Source organism: Kogia breviceps, chromosome 3 (genome assembly GCF_026419965.1).
Source record: "Kogia breviceps isolate mKogBre1 chromosome 3, mKogBre1 haplotype 1, whole genome shotgun sequence".
Classification (NCBI taxonomy): domain Eukaryota; kingdom Metazoa; phylum Chordata; class Mammalia; order Artiodactyla; family Physeteridae; genus Kogia; species Kogia breviceps.
In genome coordinates, this window is record NC_081312.1 from 180454330 (window position 1) to 180480123 (window position 25794).

At 51.6% G+C, this 25794-nt stretch overlaps 2 protein-coding genes across 13 annotated transcripts in view; one reads left to right on the top strand and one right to left on the bottom strand.

The window, feature by feature from the left end:
• PRPF18 (pre-mRNA processing factor 18) overlaps positions 1-16119 on the top strand; it is a 70859-nt gene extending 54740 nt beyond the window's left edge. The window contains exons 13-19 of the transcript XR_010839903.1: positions 7688-7897; positions 8023-8192; positions 8344-8447; positions 9102-9260; positions 11440-11685; positions 12636-12743; positions 15545-16119. The gene's annotated coding sequence lies outside the window, so the exon portion shown is untranslated. The remainder of the gene's footprint in view (positions 1-7687; positions 7898-8022; positions 8193-8343; positions 8448-9101; positions 9261-11439; positions 11686-12635; positions 12744-15544) is intronic.
• The window catches only part of FRMD4A (FERM domain containing 4A), a 663610-nt gene continuing 644385 nt past the window's right edge, over positions 6570-25794 (bottom strand). For 10 of the 12 annotated variants that reach the window (XM_067030461.1, XM_067030468.1, XM_067030469.1 and 7 more), the window contains 3 exons: positions 24185-25056; positions 21769-21865; positions 6570-9756 (listed from right to left, as the gene is read on the bottom strand). In XM_067030461.1, the coding sequence (XP_066886562.1) occupies positions 9654-9756; positions 21769-21865; positions 24185-25056 (1072 nt within the window). In that variant the 3' untranslated portion in view covers positions 6570-9653. Of the gene's footprint in view, positions 9757-19427; positions 19500-21768; positions 21866-24184; positions 25057-25794 lie in introns of all 12 variants that reach the window. The other 2 variants (XM_067030463.1, XM_067030467.1) reach the window with 1 other exon arrangement.

The following is a 25794-nucleotide window of genomic DNA, read 5'->3' on the forward strand; positions in this document are numbered from 1 at the left end:
GGTACTGCTGAAGAGGTTTCCAAAGGGCTTGTGCCAGGTTACCATCCCACGTGCAGGATTTGAGGGGTCCAGGCGCCCCACATCCGAGCCTCCCCTGGTATGTGCTCTGTCATTTCCACTTCAGCTCTTCTGGCGGGTTAACGTGGTGTGTCACTTTGTGGTTTTACTTTGCACTTTGCTGAGGACAAGTAAAGTCGAGCATTTTTCATACGTACTGAATGGCCATTGGATTTTATCTTTTGTGAAGTTTCTGTTCAAGGTTTTTGTCCACTTTTTTCTGTTGACTTCCCAGCCTCTTTCTTATTGACTTATAGTTCTTTATATAGTCTGGCTATGAGTCCTATGTTATATATGTTACAAATACTTCTCCCGCCCTGTGGCTTGCCTTTATGCAGGGTTTTCTATGCATAGGGGAAATAATCTTGTAACCAGCTCAGGCATAACCTTTGTCAGCTATCTTTGCCAGTTAGATTTTATAAAAATCAAATCATGTGAATCTTAAATAACATAATCTTTTCATAGTGGCATGCCTGAGTGTGGGATTTGAGAGAAGAGGAAATCGTGAGTTTTTGTATTTTTGTCAAACTTTGTAGTTTTATTAGATTACTGTCTCATTAAGACTTGGTTTGTATTTTTCTTCTTTAGGTCTGAAAGTTTATGCGCCATATATGTATGGTGTGGACACTGCCAGCTGCTTACCCTGTTTTCATTCTCCCCTCCTTTACCAACAGAGCCCTACTTTGTGCAGAGCTGCAGTGAGCACAGTAAAAGCTATTTGCTCTCCTGGAGCCCTTTGAAGTTAGAGTTGGCTTTGTGACAGGTTCTACCAATAAATAACGGATAGAAGTCTTTTGGGTGGGACTTCCAGGAAATCTGTTGCTTTTCTAAAAAAGAAAAAAAAAAAAGAGAGAGACAGACTTAGTTAACCAAAATGGTGCCCTTTCTCTCTCCTTTCCTCGAAAGTGGTCATGATGCTTCAGTGCTTTGCAGCCATCCTGCAGTCTTGACGGTGGGAGACCCATGCTAAAGATGGTGGAGTCAGTTCTTTAATGGCACCGTGGGCGTCATTGTTCAAGCCTCGAACCACTGTGTTAGTCACGGTTCTCCAGAGAAACAGACCTACAAGGAGACTGTATATATGGAATTGATTCCTTTGATTATGGAGGCTGAGAAGTCCCATGATCTGCTGTCTGCGAGCAGGAGAGCCAGTGGTGAATCCAAAGGCTGGAGATCCAGGAGAGCCTGTGGGAAATCCCACGTTGAGGGAGGGAGGGGACCAGCGTTCCAGCTCCACGGTCAGACAGAGAGGGCAGCTTCTCCCTCACCCCACTCTTGTTCTGTTCGGGCCCTGGGCAGGTTGGATGAGGCCCATCCACACTGGAGAGCAATCTGTCACTCAGTCCGCCGACTCAGATGTTCGTCCCATCCACAAACACCCTCACAGACACACCCAGAGTAACGTTTAGCCACACATCTGGGCACCCGGTCGCAGGCAAACTGACCCATAAAATTAACCATCACAGCTGCCTTCCTCTGGACCTCACGTTCTGTGAGGACAGTATTGGGTAAGCTCCTGCAGTTGTGTTTCCGTATATTCTGCGGAATTCAGTCCCTAAGCGATATACACGTGACTCAGATTTCTCAGCTTTCAGAACCACTGAGGCATGTAGCAAGTGTGTCCTGGTGCCCTGAGGTCCCGGCTACCCCAACGGGGCAAGACCTGACTCTGCCACGTCCCCGTGCTACTATGATACACGTAAGTGTAACAGCGTTCGCGGGAATGAGCTCCGGATATCGGCAGCAGGTCATTTCAACTGCAGAAAAGCCACGAACCGAGCGGACGTTAAAGGCAGTTCAGCGACAGCCAGGTTTCAGAGCAGACAGAGGTCTGGCTTGTAGTGGAGATTCTTGTCACTCGTTGGACAGAGAGGCATCTGGCTTTTGTTCTGTTGTGTTACTGCCAAATCTCCATTAGACTTAGAAATGACTTTGAGAGGAATAAACTCCTGAATACCTCTATGGATGTGAAAGGTGACTGAGAAAATGCACGATTGTGCTTCCATCATTTGGGGGGAAAGTATCTTTTTTAAAAAAAAAAATTTATTTATTTAGTTTTGGCTGCGTTGGGTGTTTGTTGCTGCACGCGGGCTTTCTCTAGTTGCAGCGAGTGGGGGCTTCTCTTCATTGTGGTGCGTGGGCTTCTCATTGCGGTGGCTTCTCGTTGAGGAGCACGGGCTCTAGGTGCGTGGGCTTCAGTGGTTGTGAATCGTGGGCTCAGTAGTGGCTCGCAGGCTGTAGAGCGCAGGCTCAGTAGTTGTGGCTCGCGGGCTCTAGAGCGCAGGCTCAGTAGTTGTGGTGCACGGGCTTAGCTGCTCCGCGGCATGTGGGATCTTCCCGGACCAGGGCTTGAACCCGTGTCGCCTGCATTGGCAGGCGGGTTCTTACCACTGCGCCACCAGGGAAGTCCTGGGGGAAAGTATCTTGGTATGCTTCCACCTGTTATTACCATGGTCCCTTCCAGAACAGTAACTCACATTACACTAACGTGGGCCGAAAGGATACATGTGTTTTTTTCAAAATTATAAAAAATTGTGTTTGCCTCTCCCGCGGCACGTGCCACGCCCTGCTTCGGGATGAGACCCTGCAAACCGCAGTTCTCCTTTGCTGACTGGCTTTTTGTTGGGCTCTACCGATCGTGGGGCACACAGGAGATGGGAACCCCGAGGGGGGAAGAAGGGGGCCTGTTCCTTGATGTTTGCTTCCTGTCCCTGACGGTGGTGGCCCAGCCGCGGGTCGCAGCCCAGCAGTGACAGTTCATTCTTGGAGGAGGTGTTCCTGGCTCGCAGGGTTTCCACACTTTCATAGAACCAGCTTTGCCTCTCGACAGTCGCAGAGCCGTCAGCCGGTGCCCCTTTCACACATTTGAATCCCGGCTCCGTGAGGTCCCGCCACGTCCCGAGGCACCCGTCCCGCCTGCGCAGTGTCCACGCCTCAGAGGTTTGACTCCCAGCTCCGCGGGGTGCCTCCTTCAGCTTCGGGGTCTTCCGGGTCCCTTGTCTCTGCTTCCCAGCCCTCAGGGTGCTGGCTGCTTCCCTTGGTTATCATCTCTGTCACCTCTTCACTATCCTGTCAACAACCCTTGATATTCAACCCTTTCTGTTAAAATCACTGGTGTGGTCTTGGCCTCCTGATCGAACAGGCGGCCGGATTTGCAGTTGCTGCGCGAGGGGGAGGGAGGCCAGGTCCTCTTCCGGCACCCCCAGCTCAGGTTGGCTTCGCACTGGCACGCGTGGCCTTTGCTCCTAGGTCCTGGGACTCACCCCGGGCGCGGAGAACTAAGACGGCGGAGGGACGGGTAGCTCACCTCCTCTCCGGGCGTGCGGCCCTGTCCTCGTGCCCTCGCTCCGTCATTCCGGTCGCTGCTCTTCCTCCGTCTCCCCAAGACCTTCTGTCCACTCATTCTTCCGCTTCCTGCTGCTTCATCGTCACCTTCCTGGCTTTGCTTTTCTGGGTAGTCCGTCTAGATCCCTTTGTCGCCGCTTCACTTAATCACCAGCACCGTCCGGTCTCCTGCCCTGTTGCCCTCCGGCCGCACTGCACGACGCTGCCTGGGCCTGGCACGCTCCACCTTCCACCCCCCCCCACGCCCACCAGCAGGTGCCGCTGGAGGGAGCTCACACGCCAAGCGTCCCGTGTCACCTGGGCCCCACGTGCCTGGAGGGCGTTCTCCACCCCCTCTCCTCTTGGGGCTGTTCTCACCTGTGACTCCGCTCCAGCCGGACCCTGCCCTCCTTTCCTGTCTCACCTGGAGGGGGGGCCTCACCTCTCTTTTCTCACACCGGGTTGAGTATGGAGGCAAAGCTTCAGGTCTGTTTCCCACACTCACCACCTGTTCTCACCTTACTTGGAGGAGAAGGGGTTGCCTCTCCTGTCACGGTCCTCAGGACACATCTTCTAACGCGCCGTGAAATTTGCTTTCGTTCTCTCCCTCCTTCTGCTCCCAGGAGAAGATGTATCTTCTAAGGGCAGGGATTTCACATCCATTTGGTTGACCGTGAGATGAGAAAGAAAGTCATCATGGTTGATTCCAGGGGTTTCGGCCTGAGCTCTGGAAGGTCGGAGTTGCCTCTGACTCAGCTGAGGAAGGTCATCAATGGAGCAGGTTCGGAGGGAACGTCAGAAAGTCAGTTCTGGGTGTGTTAGCATGTTCGACATCCATGTGCAGCTGCTGAGTGGGCTGGAGGGTTGTACCAGTTTTAGAGCTGAGGTCCAGGGTACAGGGAGAAACACAGGTGTCCTCAGCATAAGACACCTCAAACCATGGACAAGACGAGAGCTACAGGAAGTGACTGTGGATGGTAGAGAGGAGGCCTTGAGCTGAGCTCTGGGACACTGTAGCGCCCAGACCTCGGGCAGATGAAGGAAAACTATCAAGGAGATTGGAAGGAGGGGCCCTGACTGTGATGAGGAGGAGAGCCGGGAGGGTGTGCTGTCCTGGACTCAGGTGGCAGCAGCGCTTCCACGGAGGACGCAAGAGGGATCCGCCGTGCCCACTGCTACTGGTAAGTCACGTAACTCACGAACAGAGAATTAACCATCGGATTTGGCCTTGTGGGGAGGCGTCCTCGGCCTCGACGAGTGGTTTTGGTAGAGTGGGAGGAATGGAAGCGTGATTGGAGGGGGGTTGATAGAAAATGGATGAAGGAGAGAAAAACAAAAGGAACCTACTCTTCTGTGGGGATAAAAATGTATGGAGAGAAAAGTGGGGTTTTCTGATTTGAAAAACAATCTTGGTGCAATTGCACACGCATGGGCCCTATCAGCTAACCTGCTCGCTGTCGATACTCCTGGATTGCAACCCAGGTCCTTCAGCTGTTACCTGAACAGATACTGACTCTGCTGGGGGGGTGATTTTGTGCAAGGCAGAGAGGCTATACCTCTGCTCGTCCTTTCACCCTTTCTCTGCCATCTCTGTGACCGGGCAGCTCCTTGAACGAGATCCCGTTTACACGCTTGCTGACCTCTTATCCATGGGGCTCATTTTACTCTCTCCCTTCTATCTGTTTAATGCTGGTGACCTCATTTCCCCGTATGTCGGGGTCGTGTGCCTGTTCGTTTAGTCTGCGAGAATGTAAGGTTTTGAGGACCTGGACCCGTCACACAACACAGAGTGAATGGCTGGCTTCAACAGCGGGCCCCTGCCTGCTTGCTGGCCCACATCGGGGGTTCTCTGATACTCCTCTTCTTAGAGAGAATTTCGTGTCTGAGCCTTTTTGAACTGGTATTCTGGGAGTAAGGAAGGAGAGGCCTGGCTATTTCTAGTGCTTTCTATGGCAATCAGGTATTTACTGTGTTCTCTAATGAGCAAAATAATGACAGTTTGGAATTGCCTGTTGACACAACGTAAGGGGAGTGCGTGTGTGTGGGTGTGGGTGTGGGTGGTGGAAGGTAGGAAGGAGTGGGAAGGAAACGGGAATGTCCCAGCGTCCTGTGGGCCAGCTGCTTTCACGTGATAGAGCTTAATAGGAGATCGATTTCTTTCCTGAGCAGAGACATATTTACATGGAAAAGGCTTAACAGAAGATCCTGTTTGTTTGCAATCAGTGTTGATCACCTCGGTACAGAGGCCCTCGTTGCTTTGCCAAGGACAGGCTTAGGAAGTATAAGATGCTGTCCTGATGGGCCTGCTTCCAGACGTGCTTCAAGTTCTCAATGGCTTGTTTCCATTTTGGGCAGGGGTTAGCCCACACCGGTGGCAAATGCTTCAGCAAGGCTTTCCACCCCGGCATGCTCTTGGCTGCCAGATTTCTAGTTTCATGCTAGTGAAGAGATGCAGTGTGGGTGAGGGGGCCAGGGAAGTAGTTGCAGCAGAAGCTCCACTGAAGTAAGCCAGTCGCCGATTTGCCCAGCAGTGTGGGCTTTTTGTACCTGCAAGCCCAGCGGGCTGTTGGCTTTGGTGATAGGATTTAGAGGGTGGGTGACAAGAGTTTGAGCTGTGGTATGAACAGCGATGGCAGTAAAGAGCCTGAGCTTCCTGCCTGTCTCCCCAGTTGGCCCTTCTTGTCCTACACAGAACCAGGGACCACAGGGGACAGAGACTAAGGACGACGAACTCCAGAGCCCAGATGCCCTCGGTGTTTCTTCCACGTGGCACTGTTCTGTGGGAAGAGTACCCAGCCTAGCACATACTGCACACGGGTAACTATTTGTCGTGAGCAGTGGTACAAATACTAAAATAGCATCCTAGCGAAGGCTGACCTCTCATCTCAAATCCTTTTTGTAGTAGGAGGAATACCTAACTAAGAATAGATTATCTTTGTATAATTAAAAAAGGAAACTAGAATAAGAGGGAATTAGCCTCTACTAAACAAACCAAGCTTGTCTACGTCATGCAGTAAGCCACTGAGAATATCATCTATATAGAGTGACTGCGTGTTTGTCACTTAGAAACAAACAGAACGTCCAGGAGGCAACGGAGATCTTTTCATTTTGAAAATGCTTTAATAAGTGTTGACAACACTGTTTTGCAAAATGTAAAGGTACTATACAAATTCTTAATACAAAAAGAATAAATTAAAAGCAGATTTCTTTTTAATTCTGCAACTTTGTCTACAACATACATCTTTGTCATTGATTACAGTTGAACAGAATCCAGTAAAATCATTTGACATGCTCTACAAATCAGTTTCAGGAGCGACCTAATCCTTTCTTCTCCATTATTAAACTAGAGTCCGTTTTACACGACTTGTAATAAACTATTGACATTAATGTATATGTAAAACTTTACACCGTTAATTAAGCAGTAACTGGTCATCTGATAGCACCTGGATGGGGTTTGCTATATGTAGAACTCAACTAATACCGAATGAAAACAAATTGGAATTTGAACGGTTTCAACACTCATCTGCATATGATCAAATTTTTAAAAACCCACCTGTCTCACAGCAAAGTCTGACGTAGGTGTTTTCACCAGCCTTCTGGCTAAACAGGCAGTTTCTTATACGTATCCAAAGAATCCAATAGGGGCTTTGTATCAGACCAGGGGTTTCATAGTTCATCTTAATTTGCTTTAAAGAAATAGGGGTCTATAAAGAGCTTGCCCGTGCCCGTGCGCAGTAACTGTGTCATTTCCCGCCACACCGAGCGTTAACGGCAGTCTCAAAGGACCAGCACTTTTATGTACATCCTGTAGGAACTGAACGCAGCTCAACAGTAAAACCTGTTTTACTTAATCTCCGTCTCTACTACCAGACCATCATACTGTTTGCCTGAACTGTAATTCTGCCCCTCTATCCTGCCTCCGTTCCTTTCTGACCCCCGAGTCCCACACCCAAGTGTTTAGAAAGAACTTTCGTCTCTCAGTCTCTGTAACCCAACTGGGCTAAAAATTTGATCGGACTGACTTCAGACTTGATTTCAAACTACGATCCCTGTTGTATCATCCGCAGTATGTAAACTTGTCACCTCGTCTATTTCCCTTTTGACTTTTCCTCTGGGACAGAGTTCAGTTTGATTATTCACGCATCTTTTGGGAGAAAGAATCTGGCCTAATACAGAGTGTTTCCGAATGGGGAAAGAAAAACCTGCTGTTTGTAGCTCTGACCATCAAAATAAGAGCAACACCCCTCCCCGTGTCCATCCCCAGAATCGTTTAATATCGTCGTAACCCATTTTATTTATCCTGCAGAGTTTACCCCTAAAGCGTTCTGTGAATATTAATCCCTCCTGCAAGCTGGTATCACCAGCCCAGCCGTGCACAGAGCCAGGGACCCCCGGCCCCGAACCGTCCAGCCTGGCCCCAGCCCGCCGTGAGCCCCCAGAGGGACCCCACAGCGCTCTTCAGGCCGCATCAGGGGCAGCTCCGTGGGTATTTACTGATACTTCATTTTAACCGATGGTAAGTGTCCATTCTTACCCTCCTGGTCTGGTAGAGTCTATTGTTTATTCTTGGATTACATATACATAAAAAACAAAGCTTTTCCTTGTTACGCTAAAGCTAACTTCAACTCTGCTTGCCCACAGATCTACCCCGCCCCAGCTCCTGTCTCTCGCTGTCCACTGCCTTTCCAGTAGGAAGTCATTACAAGTGAGAAAAGAAATCCACCCCCCACCCCCCGCCCCGCCAATTGCGCCAATAAGTACAGCATCCCACCTCTGTGGAGACCGCGTTTGTGCCATTTGAAATAACCCAAGTACGAGTGTGCACTTGTTAGTATTATAAAAGTATTTCTGAGGCCTTTGAAGATTGATGGCTTTCCAGTTGTGTATTAAGCATAGCTCAAAACACATGTAAACGTGCAGCTCCCACACCTTTCTTCTCTCTTCCTTTCTTGGTACCTGCAGACCACCGTGACACATCAAGGTAGCTGACGATGTCGCAGGCATATGGGCCCTCGGGGAGCTGATCTACTGTTTCAACCCCGCTCTGCCTGCCGGCTGGTAGACACGTGAGTACAGTCTTCCTGCCTAAGGGCGTGGCTGGATTCTTAGAAGAAGTGACGCGCTGGTAACCGGGTGCCATCGGATCTGAGCTCTTTGTCACACAAGTGCTAACGAACAGAAAATGGGCCGCGACAGTTAAACACCTGAATGGATCGCACCGTGCTTTTCCCCTTGGCTTCCCATAAGAAATCAAATGGAACACCTTGTGAGACAGACAACAGGATACACTTTTACTGGTGGTTTTAATGAGCGAGAACCCCTTTGGCAACCATCACCTTACGTTTCCTACAAGTCCCCAGAGGAAAGCAGCTTTGTGTCTTGGCCTGAACCCCCCGTGCAGGCTGGGGCTAAGCGGACACTCCGCTGCTCCCCGTGGGTCCGTCCTCCTCGGGGTCCGGACTCACGGAGGTCCAAGTCAGCCATGCCAGCCAGGGGTCCCCCGACGTGACCATCGCATCGGGCTAGTTTTCGGGCTCTCGATGGAGAGGGAGGTGGAATGTTAGGGGGGAGGGGCGAAGAGGGGCGCACGTCGCAGGTGGTCGGGATGCGGGAGTGGTGGAGGATTTGACAGAGATTTCACTGCAGAAAGAACGTCTTCCTCTTGGCCCCTCGTAATTTTTTGTGTGTTTTAGTTTTTAATTTCTTTAAATCTTTGGCAGCATAACTGACTGTGATCCTTGATGCATGTCTGACGTGTTCGGCTTCTGTTCCTGTTCGCCGTGCTCCTGCAACGGTCACTCCTCCCAGGAAGCATCTCAGCTGTCCGCTGAATGTTCCCACGAGGCATCTTCCTCACCAGGTGCTTGGTGGGCCTCCAGGTGGGCGCCAGCTGTCACAGTCTTCCTGGGTCACCCTGTGCTTCAGTCCCCTTTCCTGGCTCCCGCCTGTGCCACTGGTCCACAGGAATCCAGGCCGGCCAGCTTCCCTGACGGTCCCTGGCCAGGGGGCTGTCACGGCAGGGGGGAGCCACCAGGTGCCATTGAGGATTGGTGCCTGGCTCGCCGGGCCAGGGGACACACAGTGGGACCGGAACCTTCCAGAATGTCTCCTCGGTCAGGGTCTTGGAGGGTGAGGGGGACGCGGAGACAGGAGAAGGAAAGTGCTGAGGGCCGAAGCTGCTGCAGGGTGACACTGCGTGTGGGTAAGGCAAATGAGAGGCAGTGACGTGACCTCAGAATGGCGTCGCGGCGGCCACACTGAGGCCGGCTGGCTCACACGAGGGTCCCGGGCTTGGCTTTTTCTTGCCCGTACCACTGGACATCAGCTAGTTCTGGATAGAGGGAGGAATCCAGGAAACAGCTATCATTGTAGCTCCTGCAGGGAACCCAAGGATGAGAGGAGACAGTTAGGGGGGAATGTCACTCAGCAGTCTGTGTTCAGAAGTGCGTGTTCCTAGGGGGTCGATACTGATCACTCGTCAGGCCTGCGACAGTGCTGAGTGTACAGCGGGCTCGCGCAGACTGGAACGCGTTCACACAGAGGGAGTCCTAAACCTTGCACATCTGTGGAGGGAAACGGAGCTAACGCTTAGGGCAGCGGTCCTCAGGCCTGGCTGCGTGTGGGAATCACCCGGGAAGCCCCGGAACACTCCTGTCCGGGCCCACCGTGGAGATGCAGGTTTAATCGGTCTGGGGTGTCCTTGAGCGTCGGGAGCCTTCAGCACCCCCACGCCCCCAGCCCCGTGACTCTCCCATGCAGCCAGGGCTCAGAACCCCTCCGGCTGGAGGCCTCAGGATTCTTTTTTTTCTCAGAACAGTTGCTTGCTTTGTCCTCCCTGAGATCCCAGGTGTAACCAGCGTCCACCAGATTTTTATTCTGTCCTGGAAACACATGCGAAATGGCGGGTTTCCCTGTAGGGAAACTGAGGTGATATTTTGAATGGAGTCTTACTGCTGTTTATTTGAAATAACATGTATTGTTGTGTGATTGTCAAAAAAAGTATTGAAAATATGTAGAAAAGCGTATAGAAAAGACTTTGTAAAAAAAGACTTGGAGCTGTGCGTCACGACGCAGGTTGGGTACAGCCGTCGTTCGGTATCTGCAGGGAATTGGGTCCAAGAGACCCCCCGGGTACCCAAGTCCGAGGACGCTCAAGTCCCTGATACCGACTGGTGCAGTACGGTTGGCCCTTCGTATCTGTGGGTTCCTCATCAGTGGATCGGAGGGCCAGCCAACTGTATTTGTTGGAAAAAACCTGAGCAGCTCCAGTCTGTGTTGTTCAAGGGTCAGCTGTGGGTTTTACATATCGAGAGGCAATCACACGGACGTGCTGTCGCCCGTGATCATTGCTAGGCCCCTCCCCACCGATCCTAAACTCGCTCTTTCAAGGCTGAAGATCACACTTCATTTCAGTGAATCTAGGAATGGGCTGGAATTTGCCCAGGAGGCGCGCAGACGCTGGTTAATCAGCAGCCACGTGCCCCGAGGAGAGGGGATCCTACCTTCCTCTCCCCGCCCTGCCGGCCCCACGCAGCCCCTGACGTCGGCATGGCTGACCCCGGTGCCCTGTGCAGGGACAGCTGCAGAGTGGCCTGGATTACCGCCTGTGCTCTTGCTTTGTTTTGAGCTTTTACTCCTGGTAACTTCTGAGTGTTCATTTGTGCCGATTCCTATAGGCCTTTAACCACAGCCTTCAGTTTTCGGAATAACATCCCTGTAAGGGACACAGGTCCGTGCCTCTGAGTTCGTAGGTGTGGGTTTGTTCAAGCTGGGTTTTCAAGTTTGACCTCCCCAGAGCACACGCCGTTTGGGGGGTAGAAACTCCTATTTGGAAACAGCATCAGGAGTTTCCATAAATGTGAGAAGATGATTTCCTCCCCTGCCGCTGATCTCCCCATGCCCTGTGCTACTGTTAGGTGTGGCTGTGGACGGGTGGCAGGAAGAGACTCAAAGAAAAGCAGCTTTCAAGAGCGTCTTCAGCACCACCTCGTGAACCAGTTTATGACTGAGAATAAGCCGTCATCGCCATTTTTCTATCCGATTCGCTGATTTCTCTAGGAACAAGTGGATGAGAGCATTCTGGATTTCGTGACGGTTTCTCATCTGGCTTTTAAAAAACCCATCAACGCTGGAAAACCCAAGGCCTCTGTGAGCATACCGTGGCCTTTAAAGAGAGTCCTGTGCCTGGAACCCCTGAAATATATACTGCGGTTAACACGCTTAAAGGTGGCTGCAGAAGCAAAGTCATATAAAGGCCCTAATTCCGGAACGGGCCCTGCCCGTCTGTCGCTGTCTTCCGGTGTGGTAAGTAGCCGATTCCATCCTACCCACCCTGCAAACTCTCTCTCCACCCTGATAAAACTGACCTGCGCCTGAGGGACTTTTCGTGGCAAAAGGTGGTTGGACCTCGCGGTGGACATACGCTGTTGATTGGGGGACAGTGTCTCCCTAACTCTGCGTCGTCCTGGTGGTGCTTTCCACCAGCGTGTCTGCCCCTACCCTCACTGACGGTGGCCAAGTGGCCCAGGGCGGGGCCAGTTAAGAGTCCTGTAACCCCACCCACTGGTCAGAGATGGGCAAATGCCCGAGCAAGGCCGAGCAGCTTTCACACTACAGGGCTGTCCACTTCCTCCCGAGGATGTGGGCACCAGGAGCAGGAAGTAGAGGCAGAGATGGAGAGAGAACACGCAAAGCTCCGTGTTTGCCCGCAGCCGTGAGGCAGGTACGGGCACGCAAAACCCACTAGTTTATAAAAGAACAGTAGAATCCAAATCATGTTTCTGGAAGCTGGAATCAGTTAAGGTTACCTGCTCAGTTGTGGAGAAGACACTTAAGGTTTTTCATTCACCTAAGCTCCAAAGAGCCTTGCTTTTCTTTTTTCCTTCTGGTAAGAATTATCTCCCCGAAGTTTGCGTTTCTGAGAGCTGGCCTAGGTACGAGTTCCTGGAGGAGACCAGGTGGGATATTCACAACTCCAAAGAGGAAAAGAGTGGGAGTTCCTCCAACAAGGACTTTACTTTCCTAAATCCAGTCTTTTACAGTGTCTGCAAGCCTTTTGAGATGAAGAAGGGATGTTTGGGGTTGATTAAAAAAGGATAGGTAGGCTTGGAATTGCTTCTAGAGCTGCATTTTTGTTCTTGTAAAGACTAGGTTTGTAAGACAAGGACAGTTTCTAATTCCATAAGGAACTGGGTTGCAACTCGAATGAATGAAGCCAACAAGATCTTTAAACTTGAACTTGTTTTTTTTAACAGTGGTGGCAGCCATGGGATCCGAAGGAGACTTCTGATTTCAAGCTCCCTCCTTTTGGTTGATCTGTCTGACTTTATTCAGGACTTGGGCAAGGACAGATTGTCCTTCTGGTGAGTACTCTCTTGGTTTCTGAATTAGAATGTGCTTGGTTCACATTCAAACGTGTAGTTTTCCTGAGAGCAAAACTAAAACAAAAATTGGAGGGCACGGGTCAAACACCTAACGAGAGACAACTGTCTCCAAAGCACAAGGCTCCCAGGTAAGGATAAGGTGGTCACAGCCAAGCAAGTTTCACAATAGGTCACTGGCCACCTGCAGGAAAATTCCATGTAGTGAGACCCCTGGTCATGGGCAAAGGCCGTCCACCAGGACACAGAAGGATCCTGTGAAAGGGGAACTGTCAAACAAACCCCAAGTCCCAGCCCTAAGCTCACGCCTTAGGCTATCGAGGATTTTTGCTTCGTTCTAGGAAAAACTCCGAAAATGGGATCCCAGTCATGTGCCCTCCACCCCAGCCTTAGGAACCACCCACAGCAGTTTTGTGTTAAAAAAGTTCAATCTTACTGAAGACAAACTAAAATGGCAGTGGTCACCATGAGGAATGTTCCAGTTAGCCAAGACTGTTCACTTCAGAAGTGCACCTGAAAGCAAGGGCTCCCAAATCGAGCAAGTGGAATGGTATACCTATTTTACCTGGCGTGAGGAAGCCTCCAGAAGGCTTCGAAATTCCCAGATAGCTTCACTGAGAGATGCATCGCGAAAGGATAATAAAACAATTAAACATACAAGAGACACGCAAAATAAAAGACGGTAAGACTGGCGCCAACGCCTTCTCTCCCCTCCCTCCGCCTTGCCTCCTTATACTCGTCCTCCGCCTGCACTGTCTCCCCACTTTGAAGAGACCGCATGACTGTAAGCGAAAGCCGTCAAGTTGGTGGCCTTATGGACACTCCCATATCTACCCTCAAAGGAGGCCCCCATCTGGGCTCTCCCAGGGTTGGTGGGACCCACGGATTCTCCTGTAACCGAGACCAGTTATTCCCTTCAACAGCCAAGGGGAAACTAAAATTAAAGCAAAACCTTGGCACATCTGGTAGATAAGTGGAGCTGTACTCTCTAAACCCCAGTTGTTCCAGAGCCTGCAGATGGGAGCCTGGTAAATCTGGCAGAAGCTGGAAGGGGTGAGAGTTCTGACCAGAGTCAGCTCTCCTGAACCTCTGTTGGCAGTGCCCAGTTGAGAGAGAAAGGTAAATGTTCATGTCCCTTCCTTTCCAAATCCAGACCCATTGGTTGATCTTTTCTCTTCCAGGGACAGCTGTTGCCTTCTCGTTTGTCTCATTTTGTGTCCTGAGAACTTGGCTTGGTGACCGTCAGGTTGGGCAGATACAACAGAAATGTGGGTTACGCGTTACATCTGTGGCTGAGGTCCTGTCGGTTAGCGCCAGCCTCGGGAGAACTAAGTCTTCCCTTCTTTCGGTTTCCTTTGGGAGCGGCTCTGGAGCTTGGGAGAGTGGCGTCCTTTGCACCCTCATTGGGAATGCCTCTTGCATCCATGGGGTCTTTCAATATGGCCAGGAATATTTACTGGTTGTCCCCTTGACAAGGTATTTAAAAGGATTGTTTAAGTAGCTCTATGGTCAGAAGTTGGCCAAACTGGAAGCTGATATACAGAGCCCTTTAGGAACTTTTTTAAAGGCTTTGTCCCCTAAGTCAAAATGAAGCTATGTACCCAGAGGGAAAGAAAAATTTTTTTCCTATGTCTTTGAGTTGTGAATGTTCTACCTGGTCTCCTCCAAGAATCTTACCTAGGCCAGCTCTTAGAAACACAAACTTCAGGCAGGTAATTCTCACCAGAAGGAGGAAAAAGATGGGGAAGGCTATTTGGAGCTTAGGTGAATGAAAAATCTTAAGTGTCTTCTCCACAAATAGTAATGAAAAGCGTTGGCCATCTGAGCAGGTAACCCTACCTTACTCCAACTGCCAGAAACAGGATTCGGGTAAAAGTGTTCTTCTATAAACTAGTAAGTTTTGCATTATCCTACCTGTCTCATGGCTAAATTTTTTAAAAAAAAGCTTTACGATCTCTGCATCTGTCTGTATGTTTATCTTTGTACATTGTATATTTGTAATGTTTTTCTACCTCTGAGTGGTATTGCCAAAATTGATTTGCAAAAGAGCATATTTAATTGGCTTAAAGAAAAAACCCAAATGTTTTTCAAGTTTGCATGATCTAGGAAAAATCTTTAGTAAATAAAAGCTAACTTAAGTTTGTTGGTTTAATTAAAGTAGGTATGTTAAATATAATGCATATGTTGTACAACTTTTATTCGACCTGGGCTTATTAGTCAAATAAGGTCACGTTAATCTCTGTTACAAAATTTGTCACCAAGGAAGAGAACTTAAGATGTTGGCTAGCTGTTTAATGCCTCGAGAAATTTTCATGACTAATCTAAACAATTGTTAAGAACAAATGATCTGTATGTTTCTCACTGGGTAGAAACTTTTTCCTGTTGATAAGCAACTGCCTCTTTTGTAGCAAAGAAATTACTTCAAAACATCATCCCTATATGGGGCACCCCCATCATTTCTGCATAGTGACTGAGGAACTCATTTTACTGGCCAGGTAATCCGAGAACTCTATGCTATACAGGCTGCATTCAGGACTAGGAGAAAAGACCCATGGCATCATTAAAACCCAATTAGGAAAATTTCCTGAGGCTTTGAGCAAGGTACTGTCACTGGTCCTTTTGCATCTAAGGTCCTTGCCTTTTGAAAAACCTCAGCTCACTCCCGGTGAAACAGTACCTGGCAGACCCACGCGTCTGCTTCCGTCTCCACCCCGTGATCCTCCAATTGCCCAACAGGACCTATTAAAACATTGCTAGTCACGCATCCTCTATCCCTCCTGCAGGTTAAAAAGCTGATGCTGAACAAGAGTACATCCTCTGGAAAAGACCCCAACTGAAGGACTCCTGCTTCCCTCCTTGGAAAGGATCTTTTCTGGTACTGCTCGCCAGTTCCCGCACAGCTAAACTCGAAGGCATCCAGCCCACCTGAAAGGAGTAACAGGACCAGAATGAACCAGCAAAGCCACTGGTGATCTCACACTGAAGATCTCCCGGCACCAGAAGCAGACGACATCGGACCTAGACATGCTCTCCCAAGACAACGGGCCAGGCCTGTATAACTTAACTTGATTTCCGCCACTGTTCTCTTTACTGTGGAAATCACGACGGGGGAGTTAACCAGAATCCTCCACTGATCTGTTTTCTCTCCAGGTTGCCCGTGTCTCCCAGGCAATTGCCGAGGGAGGTAACCTTTCAGACTCTGCATTTGTCATTTAAAACTCCGATCTGTCTGTAAGGTTGGAGACTCCCTGGTCCTTCCTGTAACCCGAGTTTTCTTCTGTCATCCTTAGTGCCATCTTAAGCAACAGCTGAAGTCCCTTTGCTGTCGGCTACAGTGTTAAACTTTTGCAGCCCGGTTTCCCAGTGCCTTGTTTTTTACCTTTCGCCGATCATAACTCCCCTTGCCCGACCTGACACAAATATCTTGCACACCGTAGTGCGTTTGTGCCGCCGTGTTCTCATGGTTCTGTCTAAATCAGAGTTCAAAGGACCTTTCTCTTACCTTTCGAGAGATGTTAAACTGCTTAGGTTTACTGTTCAGTTACATGGGAAGCACTGCCAACTAAGTGATGATGAATCTTCTTGGTTTATTTGTATTTTAATAACACTTAATAATTAATATAACTAAGTGTTCTAGAAATTGTGTGAAATTCCTAGAAATCTGATAGGTCTTGGTATAATGTTATCAGTCATAATTCTCGTTATCTTAAAATATTGTCTGTTAATCACAGAAATAACCAAATTTCCTTGTCAATGCCAATCTAACGAACTCTCATCAGGTCTCTAGCAATGGGCATAAGTTCTTTTGTCATTTACAGACAGTTATGGTTTTACTCTGATGCTTTTGCAAAAGTGAGATTCATGGCAAGGAACCTACCGAGAACTCTTGACCACCACACGTGGCCGCCAAATCACAAGGGGCCAAACCCTGGCTACATATTTCACACCTGACGAAGGCTCCACCTGACTGTGGTCCCGTGCAAAGCAAGCTGGAGATCTCAAATCACTCAAACCGACTAGCAAGAGAAGTCGCCACCATCAAGACAGACAGACTGCTTCCTCCCAAGATGTCAGATCAGGACCATGTCTGTCTTTCCATTCTTCCTTCCCTCTCTGACCATCCTTTTCCTAATTCTCACACTGGGAAGGTTTTTATGATTCTTGCTGTCCATCGTTTTTGCTTTGCTCTGGCTTGGAAAGATAAGCCCTTGTTCACATATCTAAGGCCGCTGCAAAGGGGGGTAAACCTAACCTCGAGGACTTTGCCTTATCACGATGCTGGTGATTACACTGTTCTGTCCATCACAAATTGCTCCCTGACTTCCGGTGCCTCCGGTTCTCTGGACCGAACTCAGCCAGCCACCCTTTCTGTTGTGTCCCACTCCCTAGCCCTGGGGGTCTACTTCCTTGTCTCTGGTTAACACCCTGGGGGGCCCTGCACCCAGGCTCTGTACAAAGCAAGGGACACAAGGCAAGGGAAAGAGAATAAAACCACCTGTGCTGTCTACAGACCCTTCAGGTGTACTGGCCTCCACGGCTGTCACCTCTTGGGGCCCGAGCCGCAGACGGAAACAGGCATGACCGGGAACATTCGGTGGTTCAAACTCCGCTTCCTTTGGTGCAGCCCTACACCGCCCGCCGGGAGCTGGTGCAGCTGAGGCCACGACCAGGAATCTCTCCTTACCTCTTGAAGCTTCCAGAATCTGCCGGTAAAGCAACAGCTGCCCAGTGAAAATCCCTAGAGTCTCTGGCCAAAGCTGTTCTCGATAATAAGAGAAGCCTCTGGTGGATTATCCTTTAGCTGAGCGAGGAGATGCCTGTGCTGTGACCACCACCACTCGCTGCACCTGGATCAACACTTCCGGGGAAGGGGAGACGACTGAACAGACCGGTCACTTTCCTAGGCCCACAGACCAGCCACCGGGACCTTCCTGGGGGGCTCACTGTGCTTACAGGAGTCACAGCAGTCGCCGAAGTGTGCTGTATTCTCGCAAAGGCTTTAAATGCAGCGTTGCAGCCACTAGCCACCAAGCAAATGATCTCCCTCAGAACAGAACATCGGAAAAGGAACAAAGAGACTGACCGACTGAAAGACCGTGACCCCAGTGCCGTGACCTGTGAAGACCACACAGAGATTCAGCAGAAAAACCAGTAAGAACTCCAAAGCCATCGCTGGGAGTAGCGCCAATGCCTTAAATTTTGATCACTTCTCTTAATTAGGCTCAGAGTCTGATGAAAAGGGGGTAAGCAGACCCAAAATGAGGTCGCTGAGGCTAGGTTCCGTGTCACCAAACCGAGACTTGACCTTATAGTTTCAGCTCCCGCAGAAAGGAATCTTCAAGCAGTCAAATCGGGACTCGCCGGGTGAGCGTGAGGGAGGGCGTCCGCCCGACAGACCCCTGCTTCCCCACTCCTGTGCCTCTCTGCCCGCATGTCTTGCGTTTCGTACAGCCCCTCAGCGCTCCCCTCCGCCTGCCGGGCTGCATGCTGCCTGCCTCATGAATCACCGAAGTAAAGCCAGGAAGCTCTTTCAAATATACTCCGCTGAATTTTTTTTTTTTTTTTAACACCCTCTTCCTCTCAAAGGCTCGGCCCGTTTTCCGAATGCCCCGTCTGCCAGCTCAGGGCACTTGCAGTAAACATTGTTCCACGTCTCCCCCCCTTGGGTTCAGAATCTCGTCCTACCCTACTATTCACGCTGAAGCCTCGTTCTTTCTCTACAGCAAAATGACACTCTGCTGTTCCCCAGACACCCCTGCTTGTTTCTGCATCTGTGCTGCTTTTGCCCTTGCACCCCAGGGCCTTGGAAGGGATCCCTCTCCCCTTGGAAACCTTTTAGCATTTTGTTTAAAGTCTCAGGGCATTTAATACGTAAGTGCTGCAAGAGTCATTTTTTGATTGAATAAACTTACCCCCCCCTTTTTTTAGCCACTTCTGAATGGTATCCTTTTTAGTTAACCCTTGAAATGCTCTTAATTTCAATACCTTGTCTCCCCCTGAGGACAGGAACCAGACCAGGCGTTCATGTTTTTATGCCCGCTGTAGCAGGGCCTTGCAAATTCCAGCGTGCATTTGGTTCACCCAGGGATCCTGTTCAAATGCAGGTTCGAATTCAGTATGTCCACAAGAGTCTACCTCCTGACAAGCTCCTGGGTGACGATGAGGGCGGTGCCCGTCTGTGGATCACATTTTGGAAAGCAGGGCCCTACGGCACTTGGTAGAGTGTACAGCCGTCACTGGGTGGTCACGTGGCTCTGGGTCAACTGAGTCTGCCCTTGGCGCCTTGAGATATAAACTGCACGACGCCGTTCTTTTCAACAAACCGAGTACTAAAACCAGTAAAAGCGTCTACAAGTGTCTGCATGTACAAAGAGCCTGGGAAAGTCTAAAACATAGTTTGTGGTCTTTCCTGGGAAGTAGCAGTGGGGATGTCTAACACACACACACCTGATGTAAAAAACACATATAAACATCAACTTCCACGTGTATCTAGAAGTATCTAGAAATAAGACATGAAAAGAACGGCTTCCACACCACTCTGATGTTTCCTTCTGGAACTTATGACGCACACGGGCAAAGGCAACACAGACGCAGCACATCCGAGAGCACAGACTCATGAACAGCGAAGGGGGAAGGCTTTAAGAACGAAACATGCCCTTACGATACCTCTATTCATCAGTACTTTGGTGAGTTGCAGACTCAGACCCATCCATAATGGGCGAGTTTTCTGTTGCTTCTCTGAGCACAGGAAAGCAGAAGAGAAGAGAAGAGAGGTCAGGTTAAAGAGAGGAGCTGACACAGACACAATTAGTAGCTTATTAACGCGTTGGAAAGCCCAGCTGACCATGCACCCAAGCGCTAGTGACACACAACACAGGCCTCGCGCAACTTTCAGCCCCCTCGCCGGCGTCAAAGACCTCTTTTGACCCATTTCTCATTTTCTTATCACATCACAGAGAACAGTTACTCTTCCTTAATGACAATTCAACTCGATCTGATAAAAGACTTGAAGGACCAGAATTCCTTTTTTGTTTCAAATTGGTCTCCAGTCCTCACTAGCTGTGTGCGATCAAACATAGGCATGTTCCCGGACCCACTCCAGAGGAAAGGCGGGTGAGGGGGTGCTCGTAAGTTCCAAAGCCTGCTGTCAGTCAAGTAACAATCGTGGATTTAGATCAGGTGAGACTGGGTGTGATCCAGAAAATTTGGAGGAGCCAGAAAGACAGCCTGAAATCTGAAGGTCCTTATTCGGGATGAGGTGGGTTAGCCAGTGGACGTACCATATACACAGAAGATCTGTCATTCTTTTATGAATCTGTCCATCTTCTTGAAACTCTTGGGCCCTAAGCCCTGCAGCAGCTGCCTGACCACACGAGCTAGAGCTGGGGTGTGGATGGTACGTAAGGTAGTGTTATGAGGGTGTGTAATAAGGACGGGGGTAGCTGCTGCCCGACAGACAGACCAGGCGGTGGAAGTGGACACAGAGCACTGGCGGTTGGGACCGCGGGGTCTGTTAATTCAAGAGAGTAAGGGGCAGTGGGGGGGGGGGGTCGGTGATGGATCGCCACACCTAAGTGCATCAGAATCCCCCGGGGGGCTGTTAACACACAGACCGCTGGGCACCGCCCCGAGTTCCTTGCTCAGTGGGTCACGGATGGGCCCGACCAGTGCATTTCTAACAAGACCCCAGGTCGTGCTGCTGGCCTGGGGTACCACATTTTAAGAGCCACTCACTGGCTTGGTGGAAAAAGACAAGGCTTCGGTGTGGGCTCGCAGAGTGCAGGGCTGAAACTCCAGCCCCATCCGGCTGTGCGACATTGGGAAGACACTGATGTTCTCTGAGCCTCATCTATAAAACTAAACAAATCTGGGTACTTGCCTTGCAAGATTGCAGTGAGGATATGAGATCAGATATGTTAGAGGAAGCTTCCAGCCTTTGAGTACACAGCAAGCACTCAATAAATGTGAGCTCCCCTTCTGTCAAATACCAAGGCTGAGTAAAGCCTGGTTTAAAATCGCTACAGATAAATCGGCAGGAGCAAAAAATGTCTGCCAAGAACAGAGCCAGCTCGGGTCCTGTAGTTTCCCTCTGGTGTAACTCACAGCTGTCAGATTTTCCCAGACATCCCCACGGATGCCCCAGCAAACGAGGAACTGAATAAAGCTGCATAAAGGGACCTCGTATTCCTTTAGCCAATGGATAATGGTAGAATGGAGCATCGACGTCTCGGGGGCAACGGAAAAGGCAGGGATGGTGAGGGGAGCAGGAAGCAGGTCACGTGTACCTGCCGGACCCTTCTGTACATGAAAACGTCCTAAGGTTTACTGCACGAGGTTTACTGTTCTATGGGGTGTTCTCTGCCTACATTTAAAGCTGAAAAAGGAGCTGAGTTTTGGTTTCATCATTTACCGTGGGCCACCTCTTCAGGGTCGCAAGGTACCCGAGCCCCTTGGTTTGTTGGTTCTGAACAAGGGCTTGGCCGGGACTGAGACAGAATCTGAGCCTTCTGCTTGTTTTCCCCCTTAAGAAGCGTCCTGACACCAAGACACTGGACGCTGCCAAGCACGCAAAGCAGCAGGCTGGGGCTGGGGCTGCGGCCGGGGCTGGGCGTGGGTGGGTTCTTGACTCTCTGCTCGGCTGGCCTGGGGTGATCGCAACCCAAGTCCAGTGCTGTCTGGAATTCTGGCCAAAGAAGCACACTCGGCTCCCTCCACATTTTCGGGACCATCACCATTTCGGGTGGAGAGGCTTCACCCGAATGGAGGGGCAGCGCCGGAAAGGAGGGGGTGGAAGGTAACAGCAGGGCCTGGGGCTCCTCCGGAGAGGAAGAAGTTTCCAGCGCGCTGTACATCATTCCCGGTTCCCCAGTACCTGGGAAACCTGCTCCCCTGCCGATAAGCCCTCTGTCGCTAGCATCTTACACCCGCTGTGCTCTAACTGACCAAGGACGCGGAGGGTCACTGCACACCAGGGAGGGAGGGTCGCAGGTCTGAAGGGGGAACTCACCCGGTCCGCCAGGCTAGGATGTGGTGAGGGCTGCCGGGGGGCGTCGCTCCAACTTCACTGGACGGCGTGGAGCTTCTCTGGCTTTGAGGTAAGGCAGCTGCGTGTAGGTGGCGCAGAAGAGACACGGGTCAGACACGGGGCGGTGAAGGAGCTGCTTCCCAGAGGTGCTGCCTGTGACCCCGTGGCAGGGTCCCCGTGGGAAAACGTCCACCCCTCTCCTCTCCCCGCGTTTGGCCACTGACGTTTCCTCCCCCCAGCCGCGCAGCTCCATTCTGAGTCAAGCTCGTTTGGGGTCCCAGGGCCCCGCTTTGCCACTGGGAGGTGGCCACAGGGATGGCGACAGTCACCACTGTCCTCGGGGGTGGGCCTGGGCCGGCCTAGCGCAGGGAGGACCTGTTTCTCTGGACACGGCGTTTCCAGATGCGGCCCCAATGTTAAAACTCTTCTTTATTACGAACAGAGAACCTCCAGAAAGGTTCTCCGAGCTTGTGGTCTCTGCCGTTTCGGGCTCATAATTTACCACGTTAGGACCCTTCCGATGGGGCAGGGCTTTTCAAAGCTCATCCAAATCTGACTACCCGGAGCTTAGTGAAGTGGGCAGGAATCCTGAGTTGGGAAAACTCAGTAGGAAGTAAATCCTATTTAAATGCATCCCTCTTCTTCCTTGGGAACGCAGTCTTTCATTAGGATGCTTAGTCTGAAACATGTTCCAAAAGATTGACCGAGTCTCTTTAGGTGAAACAGAGCTACTAGACAAGTGCTACAGTTTCAACAGAACATACATACTCCTGACCTGCCCAACCTCAGCTCCTCCTAATAGGGTTACAGGGGACCGTGGTCTTTAAATGATATACATAATATATTCATTATTCTCAAAATCCTCCCAGGAAGTTGGTGGCATAATTCACTGGGCTGATTTTACAGATGACGGAGGAATCTGGAGAAGGTTCTTGGACCCTGAAGTCCACGGTTCTCTCACGCCTGCCTGAACCATATTTACTCCTGTCTCTGCAACTTGTCATTCGGCAATGACACAATAAACGAGTCACTGGGAATCTGGGGAGAGGACGCAGAGGCCCCGGGAGCTGGCACATCCGGGCAGCCGGCCGCTCCTTCCTTCCCTCCCCGTTCTCCCCAGGCCCCAAGATCTCCTTCGGTCCCCCAGAGAGGACCCCCCCCCCCATTTTCTGTCTGTAAGATCACTCTCCCTTCCCTGGATTTTTGCCCGCCCTTAACCTTCTTTCCAGTCACAAGTCAAATCCTGACTTGGACTTCCTTTCATTTGCTGCTCTCGTTTTTTTCTGATACTTTAAAAAGCATTTTTCATTATATCTCCAAACCCTCTCCCACTTTCTTTCCTCCAGTCAGTGTGATGCAGTCTCTCTTTTTTAAAATTGGCTTTTATCAGGCGATTCATGATCGGGCAGCACCCCATCTACCAACAAGAAAGGCGCTCCGATCAAGTCTCTCATCACCACACAATCTCCCCTCTTTGTGGGCGCTAAGATATATACATGAGTTAGCGTCTGCTGGAGCTGAAAACCCCGCAGGGACGGGGAGACTGCTGGACAAACACTTTTTTTTTTTTTTTTTAAATCTATCATCGTTATTCTTTCTTGGAGATGGAGTGGGAAGGGGATTAAATCAAGGGAGAGAACGGTTTCTTCCATTTTCACGTGATTCGGTACTGCTCGATGCCCCGAGAACAAGGATATGCGGTAACCCTTCCTCTGATGATGAAAACGCTAAGATGTAACGACGGGGCATCAGGAGCACTTTACAAAAATGCCTTTGGTCAGAGCAACACGTCATTGAAACGGGATCTCGAGGAGCAGTCTCGAGTTCCCCGTGAACTCACAGGCAGAGCTCGCCACTTCATTCCGTAGCCGGTCTGTGCCACCTGGGGGCGACACTGGCCAAATCTCAGGGCTTCGAGTGTTCCTCTCCCCTGCAAGGGTACCGCTCAGGTCTCCAACCCGCTGCTGTCTCTCACCTACTACCGCGGCCCCCTTCGCCAGGGTAAAGGCGCACCTTTGCCTGCATAAACCCTGAAAGACACGGACTTCACCACTGCTTGGGTCTCCGTCCTTACGACGACAAGGGGCTTTTGCAGGGATGGTCTGCACCCCTACCCAGGAAGCCGATATGGGAGCCGGCGGCACGCGCACGCGCGCAGTCCGCCGGGGCGGGGTTTAGGGTGCGCCACCCCGCCCCTTCCCCGGTCTTCCTCACGCGGCAAAACCTAGGTTAGAGTGGGAGGGCTGAGCAAGAAGGAGAAGGAAGGTCTCACACACCCGACAGCTAGGTTTCTGGAATTAGCCACCGCTCCTGCCTGCCTGTTCTAAGAACGCCTTCCACCCCCACCAGTTCACCTCCAGGCCGGGCATGTGTGCGCCGGGCCGTCCGCCCCCCTCACCTGACGTGGCCTTGCACATCTGGGGCATCCTGGTGACCCTGCTGTGCGCCACGAAGGTGCTCTGGGACGAGGCGCTGTACTGGGAGCCGCCGTCCGAGGAGGCGGAGCTGGCGTGCGACAGGCGGCCGTGCTCCTTGTGCGAGGCGCTCGAGCGCTGGTACCACTGGCGCAGCTCGTCCGAGACGGCGGCGCGGCCCGCGCCCTTGTCGTGGGCGCCGCCGTCGCGGCCCAGCGACGGAGTCCGCAGGATCTGCGAGCGCGACGGCGTCAGGCGGCCCGCGTCGCCCTCGTCGCCGCCGCGCCAGCTCTCCCGGAACAGGCCGCCGGCCGTGTACGAGTTGGAGGTCTTGAACTGCGCCTTGACGCTGTAGTGGCCCTCCTGGTCGCTCTCCAGGCTGCGCACCACCACGGGCGTGGCGCCGCCCTCCACGTACAGCGGGTACTCCTTGATGCGGTACTGCGAGCTGGGCTGGCTCTGGCTGTGCAGGTAGACGCCGTGGCCGGGGCCGGGGCCGTGGCCGCCGCGCGCCGCCAGGTTGGGCATGCTGCCCGAGTTCGCCGCGCCCAGCGCGCCCGCCGCGCGCCGCCGCTGCCGCGCGCGCGCCTTGGACGGCGAGTCCTCGGCCAGCGTGGAGTAGTTGGCGTTCATCTGCGCCGGGTAGTAGTGCTCCGAGCTCGAGTGGCTGGTGCACGACGAGCAGTCGTCCATGGGGTCCGAGCCGTTGCTGCTGCGAGTCCGCGGCGTGTAGAAGTCGGGGCTCCCCGCGTCGTTCTCCGAGCCCAGGAGCTTGCCCTGGGACTCCAAGCTGGAGCTCCGGTGCCGGAAGTGCAGCGCGAGGCTGTGCAGCCGCGTGGGGCTGAGGTCCACCGACCTGCGGGGAGACCACGGCGCGCTGCGTCTGGGGGCGCCCGGGGGAGGGGCTGGCGGCTCGGCGATGCTCTGATCGTCGCGGACTCGGAAAGAGCGCGAGACCGCAGGGTCCAGAGCCGCCCGCAAACGCGCATCTAGGAGAGCGAGTCTAAGGGCGGGGACCCTGGGGACCCAGGTGCTTCCCATGCCTCCCAGGGGAAGACGGGCCGGGAGGGGACGCTGATCCCCAGAGGAGAGCCGGGCCTCCGCCGTGATTTTCGATTCCGAATGGGCGATGGGGACAAAGTGCCCACGTAAGGGCTTCTGAAAAAAGTATGCCAATAGCTAGGTCTTTTTTTTTTTTAAAGGTGGAAAGAGGTTCTACAGACACAGCGAACCAAGCTCATCCCCGCTCTGGTATTACGTTATGCCAGATGAAATGCCCATTTTTGTAGGTCAAGAAACAGCCCAGCAGAAGCAATCATATGGTTCCACCCGGTCCTATTATGAGTAGCGGACGGATTTCCAACCCCCCAGGAACACTGTCTAAAACGGAAGGTTGGTGGCACATGGAACCCTTAAAAATGACGGATGCAAATACTTACCACTCCACCTCTTTGTTTACAATCCGCTCTGCTCATTGGAGCCACGCGATAAATGCCACCCATCAATACGGCGGGGGCAGAGTACAGGGAAATGTCCACAGAAATTCGCCATGGCTGGGTTGGCCAAGTACAGGAAGAGGCGGTTCCCAGGGCTG